The sequence below is a fragment of the Octodon degus genome, unplaced genomic scaffold (assembly GCF_000260255.1).
Source record: "Octodon degus isolate 3935 unplaced genomic scaffold, OctDeg1.0 scaffold00038, whole genome shotgun sequence".
In the NCBI taxonomy this organism is placed as follows: Eukaryota; Metazoa; Chordata; class Mammalia; order Rodentia; family Octodontidae; genus Octodon; species Octodon degus.
This window is the reverse complement of record NW_004524614.1, coordinates 15,524,387-15,536,067: the sequence shown is the minus strand read 5'-3', so window position 1 is coordinate 15,536,067 and position 11,681 is coordinate 15,524,387. Positions and strand designations below refer to the sequence as shown.

At 43.7% G+C, this 11,681-nt stretch overlaps 1 protein-coding gene across 4 annotated transcripts in view; it reads left to right on the top strand.

Moving 5' to 3' along the window:
- Positions 1-11,049, top strand: part of Smad9 (SMAD family member 9) — a 72,833-nt gene extending 61,784 nt beyond the window's left edge. For all 4 annotated transcript variants that reach the window (XM_023715078.1, XM_023715080.1, XM_023715079.1 and 1 more), the window contains 2 exons: positions 5,138-5,394; positions 9,121-11,049. In XM_023715078.1, coding sequence (XP_023570846.1) covers positions 5,138-5,394; positions 9,121-9,264 — 401 coding nt within the window. In that variant the 3' untranslated portion in view covers positions 9,265-11,049. The remainder of the gene's footprint in view (positions 1-5,137; positions 5,395-9,120) is intronic.
- The last annotated feature ends 632 nt before the right edge of the window (positions 11,050-11,681 follow it).

Genomic DNA, 11,681 nt, shown 5'->3' with positions numbered 1-11,681 from the left:
TGTTCTCCCTAAATTGCAAAATTGCCCAAGCTGGGTTCGAACTTAGCATTCTCCTACTTCAGCCTCCCAAAGTACTGGCATTCTGAATTGCTTTTAAAGTATAGGTAAGAGACTGTTTTCTCTACAAAAATACTGTGCTAGAAAGGAAATCTGGGGGCCAGGGAGATGGCTCAGTAGAATAAGCGCTTGTTTGGCAAGTGGAAGGGCTTGAGTTCAACCCCCAGTTCTGAAAAAAAAGAAAGGAAATCTGCACTGGTACTTAATCAGAGCGAGGAGGACCTTTGTGGAAGGGTTAGAAGGGTCTTTGCAGAAGTAGACAAAAACAACTGACATGTAATACCTATGTGTTACTGAGTAAGGCAGAGCCAGGGCCTGGTTCCTGGTGCATTGGAAATGATATGATAACCAATTTAGATGATTAGAAGATAATACGTGCCTGCCTTTTTAGAGTGGTTCTTAAGATGGTCTCAGTTTCCAAATAATTTAATAAACCATAACTTCTAATGGACTACAGGAGCTGTGGACTTGAGGTGAGGTTGCATTTCTTAGAAATCCACTACTTCAAATGTACAACACTGTAGCATTTCTGAGCACCTTTGGTTTCTGGTGTAACTTAACTTAGCTCTGTTCACCTTTAATGGACCACTGCTAGGTTCTCAGTAGGAAGTGATACTGGAGTAAGGCAAATATCATTCTCTTCTGCCAGTGTAGATGCATTGCATTTGTCTCGGTAGATATTTGTTCTTCCCTTCACGGGAGAAAAAAATAGATTTTATGTGGTCAAATGTGAGGCATTAATTACAGTTACTAAAGCTGCTGGGTTAAAGTAGGGCCAGTCTGTAAATACACATTTCATATTCCAAATCATTGAATTATTTTTAAAATTAGGTTTTTGGTTTTTTTAGAAATTTTTATTTTATTCCATGTCTCAAGCACTATAGAATTCTAGTAATTCTGTTTTACTATGAAAGGCATTGTCCTGAGGGAAGGTGTTGGCGTGTGAGATCTTTGGCAAGAGGATCTGCCCTTCCAGGTGCTGTCTGGATTGCCCCCTTTCCCGAGGATGTAATTTTCTTTTCTCAAAATAACCCTTCTGATTTGGTTCTGACACTTGTAAGGCTTTTTGTTATTAAGAAAGCAAATTTTGGGGCTGGAGAGATGGCTCAGTGGTCTAAAGCACCTACTTGGAACAAGCTTGGCAAAACATCAGGGACTGCGGTTCAATCCCCCAGCACCACATGCCGGCCAGCCGCGCCCCCTGGTGGGCTGAGCCGGCCACACACACACACACACGAACACACACACACTAAATAAATGTTAAAAAAAAAAATTTAAAAAAAAAAAAAAGAAAGCAATTTTTTTTAAAAAAATAACGTAAGTTGTCATACTCCTGCAGCCATTAAACTTGACATTGCAGAATATTTAATGCCATCAACAAATATTCACAATATATTTTACCTGGAGAATGGAGAGCAAAGGTTCTAAGACATCCTATGGAATAGGATCCCAGCGTTGACTTTAAAACCAAGCCTTAAAGCTACATGGTGGATGCCATGATTGTTTCAGGGCTATGGGTTGGTGGCTGGCTTATATTTTCCACGTTAGTGTGTTCCAGTGTGAGGTTGGGGTGGGATGCAGGAGCTGCTGGGAACTTGGCCTCCGCCGCAAGAGAAGCCATCATAGAGCAGAGCAGCCAGGCCGGGGGCCGAGCGCACGAGGGCCGGGAGAGGGCGCTGTGTGCTCTGCAGCGGGGCGCAGGCCTGCCGGGAGTGCTTATTCAGATTTTTTTCCCCCCATAATTTAAATGATAGACAAATAGCAATGAGACAGTTTCAAATCAAATTGGTAGGACAGTTTCAATAATTAACACATTGCATACATTCTCCCTAGTGGTTAATTGCTGTACAAGATACAGATAAGATATCCTATTTACAAACACCATTAAGAACAAATCTGATTCAGATTTTAAAGCCAGCCTTCCCTTAGCCAGAGGTGACTGGGAATTGTAGAAAGGTCCGCCTTCCTCGAAAGCATTCACTGCCATCTGCTGGGAAGGAATGGTAATAACCAGACAAAGCTTGGAAGAGTGCGAGGCCAAGCCTGGATTTGGGTAGCACATACCCAGCTGGAGCACCGTGCTGTGAAGGCCCAGCTCTGTCCTCTGACCTAAGCTCTGGTGTGGGTCTGGAAATCTTACTTATCTTTATTTTACTTTATTTATTTATTTTTTTTTGCAGTCTTGGAGATTGAACTTAGGTTACTGAGAAACATCCTCAGACCTTTAAAAGAAAATTTAAAAAAAATATATTTTAAACAGGGTCTGAGTCAAGTTGCCCAGGTTGACCTCGAACTTGTGATCCTCTTGCCTCAGCCTTCCAGAGTGCTGGTATTACAGTTGTGTGCCACCACCCAGGGCTGGAAACTTCATCTTTTATATTGTTTTTAATCATATATTATTGTAGAAGAGTCCAAATATGCACAAAAGTAGACAGTAGTGTGTAATTCTTCATATTACCACACCCAGCTCCCGTAATGTTTGGCTTTTGGTGAAATTCTTTTGCGTCTGTCTCCCATAATATTTTTGATATACTATCTTACAACAAATATCAGATTTTTGTATGCTTTTGCTTGTTTATTTGCATATATATCTAACTTGTTTTGGGTTAGGAGTTTTAAAAAATACTATTATCACACCCAAAAGTATGAATTTTTTTTTTTTTTTTTTTTTTTTTGGTGGAAGCAGGGATTGAACTCAGGCCCTTGCGCTTTCCAGGGAAGCACTTATTCTACTGAGCCATCTCCCCAGCCCCCCATACTTTTTTAAAGCTCCAAGTGTTCTTGAAAGTAAGTCAGGTTTTCAAACAGCTTTGCAGAAGAGGAAATAGCAAAGGCCAGGGGAAGCTCGCCCACAGCTTCTGGGAAGAGTTTGGAGCTGTGCTGGCACAGAGATTTTGTTGGGTTCTCTGGGTGGGTGAGTGCAACCGGCTCTGCTGTTCACCGTGGCATTTCCCTCCCTCCCTGGCTGTCAGGGCATTTCCTGAACTGTGGGATTCTAGCTTCCTCTTTGGCCATGAGTGGGTCCCAGGTATTGGGCTAGTCTCATGGATCTCCCTAACATTCCAATCTTCCTTGTTTTTCTGCCGTTTAAGACTACTGAAGAGGATTAAAAGCCCACTTTCTGTCTAGTTCAGAGATCCATGTCAAAGCCAGTGTGCCTCTGCTCCTAACTTTCCGTGCTCAGGACCAGGAGTACCCAGTCTGGTGGAGAGGTCGATGGTAGTCACATGCAGTAAAGCTCAAAGAAATGCACAGCCCAAGTGGAAATGGTGGTCCAAAGGGAAGGCAGAACCTCCCTGAGAATCTCGTTGTTGGGGTTCTCTTTGGAATCTAAGGCAGTGTATTTTCTTTAGGGGGATTTCTTTATCTAAAGTTCTCAAGTGTACAAGAGCTAATGTTTTAGTGGCCTATTTTACTGGAGCAAGAATAGATCTGATGATGTCACTTTCAGCCTTTCACGAACTGGCATAATGTGTTCTGCAGTAACATCTGCGTGTGTTCCTCCCCCTAACCCCAGAGGAGGGATTGCACCCAATAATGAGCTACCACTGGGATATATCCCAACCCCCACTTTTTGAGACAGGGTCTCTCTCAGCGCCCCAGGCTGGCCTCAAACTCAAAATCCTCCTGCCTAAACCTCCTGAGGAGCTGGGTCCTCTCCTGTTTTAAAAGACGACTATCAGTGAGATGAAAGTCTGACAGAGGTATAAAAACACACAAGACTGCCTGCTAGTATTCAGGAACCAAGGGAGAGGATGAATTCTGTGCAACTCCTTCCTGTCTGAAAACAGTTATTGAGTACCCCACACATGAATCCAGCCCGTCCAGTGCAGGGGCCTGGTCTGTGAAATGGCCCGAGCTCCTGATCTGTGGTTCCCAATGTGAGGCAGCATCAGTTTCACCAGGGAACTTGCTAGAAATGCAAATTTGTCATGTCTCTAGGCCCTACTGATCCCTTTGAACAATCTCTTGTGATGCAAGCTAAAGTTTGAGAATGGTTCTATTCTGTGGCAGTCTTACATATGGTACAGATGGTTCAAAGCTGGGATCTGGCCTAGCAGAGAGGTGCAAATAAAATCTTTTGTCCACTTGGCTCTTGTTTTGACAATGCTTGCTAGCCGGAAGCTGGCCTGTTTCCCAGTGGGGCTGGGCTCTGGGCTTTGTCCTTGCCTGGTGTTCAGGGCAGACTGTGCCTGTTCTTCTCATTGGCTGCACTCCCTCTAATCTTCTGGGAAGCTGGACTCTTCTCTGCTTTTGTTACTCTACTGATTTGAGCTGTGGCTGCAGAGAAAAGTAACAGGATTGTGGGGCTGGGGATGTAGCTCAGTGGCCCAGCACCTGCCTGGAAGAACAAGGTCCTGAGTTTGATTCCTTGTACAGAAGAGAGAGAGAGAGAGAGAGAGAGAGAGAGAGAGAGAGAGAGAGAGAGAGAGATCTGTTACAAATATAAATACAGATAAATACAGATATTTATATCTCCTAAACATATTGGACCAGGGCCAGATAACAAAGGTTTTATTAGTAAGTTCTGGGAAGATTTTATGTTTGAAGGCCATTCAATCCAAATGCCTCCTAAACCCTTGGCAGCCCTACCCCGGGGCTTTTCTTCTTTTACAAAAAACCACATCTGAGAAGCAGGCCCTGCCCCAGTGCAGGGGCTGCAGGGAGGGAGAGGGTGGCAAAGTGAAGCAGCACATTTTTTGTCCTGCAATGAACCAGCCAACCATGCAATGACAAGCAGAAACACCTAGGATTTGGAGGCAGATTTACTTACATCATCAGGCACTTATCGGGATCAGTCCCAGAATATCAGGCCCTGATCTCTAGTGATCTAGGACTTATGGGGCATCAGCAAGCAGGAAATACAGAGGGAGGATGGCGTGTCAGGTGGGGGCTGGTTTATGCGATGTGAATCGTAGTGAGTAGCTATGCATCGCAGTAACCAGCTGTTTCTAAGAGACAGGAGAAACCAGGTCTGAAACAAGAACTATCACTGGGGCAAGTAGCAAACTGAAGTATACTGGCTGGGCATCCCTGAGACGGGAATGATGTTCGCAGGAGGCTGTTGTTTTGTCCCCAGGTGTGCACTTGTATTACGTGGGGGGAGAGGTGTACGCTGAGTGCGTGAGTGACAGCAGCATCTTCGTGCAGAGCCGGAACTGCAACTATCAGCACGGCTTCCACCCGGCCACGGTCTGCAAGATCCCCAGCGGCTGCAGCCTCAAGGTCTTTAACAACCAGCTCTTCGCCCAGCTGCTTGCCCAGTCGGTTCACCACGGCTTTGAAGTCGTCTATGAGCTAACTAAGATGTGCACCATCCGCATGAGTTTCGTTAAGGTAGGAAGTCTTGCTTTCAGGTGATGAAACAGAACACAGAAAGCAAAACAGAATGTGAAAGCACTTCTGGCTGGTCGGGCAGGGTGCAGCCAGACAGCAGTCCTTTCATCGGCATTCTGTTAATACCTGTTAGGAAGAGCTGTGAGCATGGCTGTCGTGTGCAGCACCGTAGAGAAATCCACAAGAATTTTACTTTTAGAAGAGAGACAAGCTAAAGGAGCTGTCACATTGTTTTGAATCCAGAAGGGAAAGTGACAGTCATGATTTCATAAGATTAAATGCTACAGAGATTTTTCCCCCTCCCTGGCATTGCCAAGTGCTGCTATTACTCGGTAAATGTTGGTCAATTTACTTTAATTAAATAAGAAATTCTCCTCACTCTTAGGCAGCATATGGACAAATGGAGGTAAATTGATAGATTAAGCTACCAAAGAGACCCGGCTCTAATAGAAGACAGGATAAATTGCAGGTATAAGCAAACTTGGGCAGAAGCCTTGAGCTGTGTGTGATCAGTCCCAAGAAAGTAGACGTCTGTTCAAGTAATGAGTGTTTGTTGAGTTCCTCAACCAACATGGCTGTGAAGGTTGGGAAACTGGACAGGCTATTTAGTAAGGAGGAAAAATAGCTGGATTTGCCCATTGGGGCTAAAGGCCACATTTTGTCACTTGTTATTTAATTTGTCACAAGATGTTAACAAATCGTTTGAATACTCTACTACAGGAACTTGTTCATCAGCCTACGTGAGTGTGAGTCACACCATTTTCGCAGGGCACCTCTCCATCTGAGGGAGCGCTCTGGCTAGCTCCAGGGTTTTCAAAGTAAATTTTGTTAGTTCTTTAAGGTCACCATGACAGATTGTCCTATTTTACTATACTCAAAGCATATCTTTATTGTATTTAAAATTGTTTGAGGCCAACTGGGTCAACCAAGGTCTTATCTACGTCAGGCAAAGATTCTGTTTCTTAGCTTTTTTCTCCTCAGTCCTTATGTCCTTGCAAAATAAGAATGGATAATCCATATAGTTTCTAATTTTTACACTGATTTCTCCTCCTCCTCCTCCTCCTTCTTTTTTTTTTTTTTTTTTACAGGGTCTCAATTTGTAGTTCAGGCTGGCCTTGAACTCTTTATGTTGAAGGCCAAGTTGGCCTCAAACTCATGGTGATCTTCCTGCCTCAGTCCCCCAACTGTTGGAATTACGAGTGTTCTCCACCAAGCCCAGCTATGCTGGTTTCTTGAAACCATTTTTCTTTCCTGATGGTGAAGCAGTTTTATTTAACCTCACCATTTTAATAGTGTTTTAATCTAGAGGCGATTAGCAAATGCCAAGAATTTTTTTCATATGCTTTGTTGCTTTAGAGCCAGCAGAAGGCATTAAGTTGCTCTTTCTTTTTTATGTGATACAGGGTCTACAGGGTCTCACTACGTAGATCAGACTCATAGTGATTCTCCTGTTTTCAGACTCCTAAGTGCTGGGGTTATAGCCGCGTAGCACCACACCCAGTCTCAATCGCCATCTCAGCGCGCCCCGGGGACTGGGCTGGCATGACGAGCCCGGGATTGAACACCAGCTGCTGTGCTCTGCCTAAGCAGGTGCTCTAGTCCCGTGAGCTATCTGGCTGGCTCTTAAGTTGCTCTTAATAAATAATTGTTTGAATCCTATAGTTATTTTTCCGAGATCTGTGTTTTTAAAATGAAGAAATGCCAACATCTTGTAGGTATTTCATTAAGATGACAGCTGACATGAATCTGATCATCTAGATGTAGCATTTAAATTTGTGAAGCTACACAATTCACAGAGAAGTAAGCTTTTAGCTGGTATTGCAGAGATTGATAAATTAGTGACTATAAATATAGATGATTGCCTTGAAGTTATAGATGACTGAAGGCTGGTGAGAGTGATGGACTAGACCTGCTGTAAGGGCTCCTTCAGCTCGAGTTTTTACTGATCCTAAGACTCTAGTTAGTCAACAGGTATTTCTTGAGCACAGGCCATCTGCCAGGCCAGGCAGTATTTGTAAGTATTGAGATCCATTGGATAATTACCCTTATCTCCTTTTCTTTCTCCAAGAAGTGAGAAAATGTAGACTGAGGTAGGATTCAGGGGTGCTGGGCAGGGGAAGGCTGTAAGCTGAAAGGGACCTCAGGGAGGAGGAGATGGATCAGCAGAGATTGAAGGTGAGTGCTAGCTGTGGGACTCTAGGGACTCAGTGCAGGTTGAGAGGAGAGCAAGCACAGAGCCTCAGGGCAAGAGCAAGCTAGAGCTCTGCAGGGAGAAGCAGGCATTCTGACCGCATCCCAGAGAGGTGATGAGATGGCGCGAGAGCTGTGCAGGGAGTTTCCTGAAAAGAGGCTGTGAGGCTTCACAGGGATTTCAGCAGATGTGTTTTGTGGTATGACACATGTTTGGAAAGGCCCACTCTGGCAGAGCGGGCATTATGCAGGTAAGGTGAGAAGTAGGGAGGACAGTGAGGAGGCGGTGGGGTTGACGTGTTCAGGTGAGGGGTGATGAGTCCCCCATCAGGAGAGCTCCGCAGGAAGCTGTGAGAAGGGAAAGACTCCCAGGTGTGAAGGCAAATTTGATCAAGGTTCAAGGAAAAGAGGTTTAGAAAAATGGAATTAGTTGCCTTGAGCCATGATGGAAGATGGTAGTGGGTCAGGATTAGAGATAGAACCAAGCTCGGAAGCTTTGGGATATCTGTCACATATTCAGATGGAGGTGCTGAGTGTAGTTAGATGAGTCTGCTTGGGAGAAAGGTTGCTACTGGCTGTGCAAAGTAAGTATCACTGCTTGTGGATGATATTTAACTCCATGTCCTGGATGACTTTGGTTTGGGTTTAAAAGAGGAGTAGGGCACCTAGGACCGAGTCCAGGACACGTAAACATTGAAGTTGAGGGAAAAGAGAAGTAGCCAGCAAAGAGAACTGTGGGAGACCAACCAGCGAAACAACAGTAAGATTAACTTTAATAATGGATAAGTGGATTCATACGTCTAATTATGCATTTGATGGATGGACCTGCTTATATGGAAACACAGATAATTTATGGTGAAAGCTGGATAGGCTGAGTATGTAGGTGGAGGTGCCATGGAAACTGTCCTTTCTAATGGCTCCATTTTTCTTATGAAAACAAAAAGATCCTCCATTGCTCATGTGTGATGGGGGAAGAGGTGTGAGAGACTTTTGTGGAGAGGCACATCAGCAGGAAGGGCAGTGAGGCCCGAGGAGAGCAGTGAGGCTGCCAGGTGGCACTGGAGGTCCATGTAGGCATAATTCAGGAAAGGAAAGTGTGGCCAGGCAGCACAGTTCTGCTGAAACCCAGTTTTAAACATCTCTCCCAAGGATCACTGTTCCCAGTAGCAACACTAACTTATTTTGATGTGATCTGTTATTTCCAAATAATCTCCCACTGATGCGTCACATGTAATAAGTATACAAATTTATTTATTTGCTTTCTCTCTTCTATGGCTAGTGATAAGTGGGAAATTGTAAAAAGAGAAGAGAAATAAGCTTTGATAATCCACCCAGGAAGTCGAGAGTGCCCTCCAGTTTCTCGTCCACAGCTTTCAGTTCCAATCCCTGGTCTGTCACGAGGAACGATTTTGGGCAGGATGCCGTCTTCATCCTGAAGGGGCTGTCTGGGTGTGTGGGCTCTGTGTGCCCCACTCCATCTGGCAGCTCTGCACCATTAGGTGGCAAATCACTCTACACTCCATTCTTGCTTTTCAGGGCTGGGGAGCTGAGTACCATCGCCAGGATGTCACGAGCACCCCGTGCTGGATCGAGATTCACCTTCACGGACCCCTGCAGTGGTTGGACAAAGTCCTGACTCAGATGGGCTCTCCACACAACCCTATTTCTTCAGTGTCTTAACATCCATGTCTTCAGCTTCATTTCTCTAGGATAGATGCTGTCACAAGCGGTTGCTCATATCATTTCAGATTCACAGCTAGCTGAGGTTTCTAAGTAGCTGTGTAAATACATATAATGGATATGGTTCATATTTTTTTATCACCATTTGTTTTATGCTACCTAATTAACCTGGGGCCAGTACAGAGTGCTTGGGAAGGCAGGATTTTCAAGGTTATGCTGCATAATAAGCCTCTTCTTTTGTGGACAGAAATCGATGAAAGGCGACAGTGTAAATGGTACGTGAAAGGTGCTGGTCGAGTGAAAGGTGCTCCAGTGGGCAAGTCCCATCCAGCATGTGTGGCCAGGCAGAAATGCAGAAGCTTTATGTTGTAAAACACAGGCATTGGCAGCACTAGAGCAAACAATGCTTTTGCACAAAGTTAAGCAGTCAAATCCATACAGTTTAAATGATGTCACTTCTAGTGCTACTGGCGGAGGGTGGCGTGAGATCAAGCTTCTACAACGAATTATATGAGATAAATCACAGGAACTTTATTTCTGAGTTTGAACTCCATGCTCTGTCATTGAACTGCTGTGCTATTTTCAATGGTACATTTAAAACAAACATACTGTGATTGGAGAAGAAAGAAACTGTGAAGCCAGGGGTCGTGTTGCCTCAATCTACCAGTGCAAAAGTGAGTCTAACAAGGGCAAGCACATGTGAAAATAGAATGACATGAGCTATCATCCCAAAGGATAAGGTCAATTCAGAATTTAGTCCCCGAGTCACCCAGGAGGTTCCTGCGGGTTCTGTTCTTTGTGGTCATCTTGTTAGGCAACCTGCGGTCTGAGTCCTGTGTGGGGAGGAAGTGGGGATGGAGAAGGGCTGAACAAGCACGGACCCGTGCCTCCTTGCACTCCGTGCCTCCTTGCACTCCGGCTCTCACGCTCGTCAGGGCAACCCCCTGCACACGTTTTCTTGTCTGTTGGTGAGCATTAGCTGTTTACAGGTTATTAAAACAATAATAAGGCCTTTGGGAAAATTTAGACACACTGTTTGATCAAATTTATCCATTAATTAACGATATCTGTATTGGTGAAATTATCAACTGGTTACACCAGGTAGCCTTTTTAAAGCTAAAGTCTCCAACATGGAAATAACTCCTGAAATGAAATGAAAATAATTTCATGCTCCCTATAGTATGAAAGAAAAGTGGTACTGAACAAAGGGTGTCTTTAAAAAAATACATATTAAAAAGCCATTCTATTTTTCTGTGGATGAAAAGGTCTAGGTCTTTGCCATCCATTAGACCCTACATTGCTTGAAAAGATATTTCATACCCTCTTAAAAATGTGTGATTAACATAAAAGTTATTCTAACAGCCAGTACTTCAGCAATCCAAGAGGCTTCTTCATGTATACTCTCTGTCTAGCCTTAGTGCACACGTAGTTATTTCTCATCAAACTATATTCAAGTTAGAAAGGGTCATGTGAAAAAGATAAATGAGGGAGCTACTACTGTCACCTCTGGTGACTAATGTTCTCTAATAGAAACTTTCAGATATATAATAGAAAGTCTTTCTTTTTATATTAAAAAAGGCAGCCCACTTAGTGTTTAGGAAAACACCATAGTTTCCTGGTTTGTCTGCTATGTGTTGTGTGGTTACAATGTTAGGTACTATGGGGTCAAATGGAAATGAGACTGTCCCAGCTCTCACTGAGAAAAGCCTAACAGGGAGCCTGGTTTTATAGACATCCTTGTGTGTTGCAACATTGAAAACAAAACATGCCGACTTTCTTATACTTGAAAAAATGTCATTGATTTTTAAGCATCTCTGTTTTTAAGTTTTATCTCCCTTCTGTTCTGAGCAGCCAAGTAATGGATCCCTGAGATGAATGCTACTTCTCTCTCATGTCTTAGACTTTGTTTTCCCCCCATAGTTGCTTGTTCATTTTCTAATAATTACTGTCTCTGCTTTTCTTGCAGAAGTCATTAATATGGTGAGCCTCAAATGAGTACCATTACCAAACTCATAATGAGTACCATTGAGTTTCAGAGACACATAGCGTTTACTCCAGAGACCAAAAGCAGCCTATTGATCCTTTTTACAAGCTGTCAAACTCATCCTCTGGTAGTCTTACACCTTCATAGAATCAGTTAGAAGTAGTGGCTTATAAATGACATTTAAAACAATGACATTTTAAAAAACACATGGATTTCAGCACGGCTTTAAAAGCATGAGAAAATTATGCAGTATGCCTGAATTATTTCTGTGAAAAAATATAGTATGAAATAGCATGTGTCGTTATCACCAATCACACCCACCAAAACTCCTTTCTAGAATGCCTGTGAAATTTGGGGACTTCACAGATGCTGACAAATAAACCTCCTGGTGGTTGTAAATACCCACTTTTTTCTCCCAAGACTGGGAATGAGA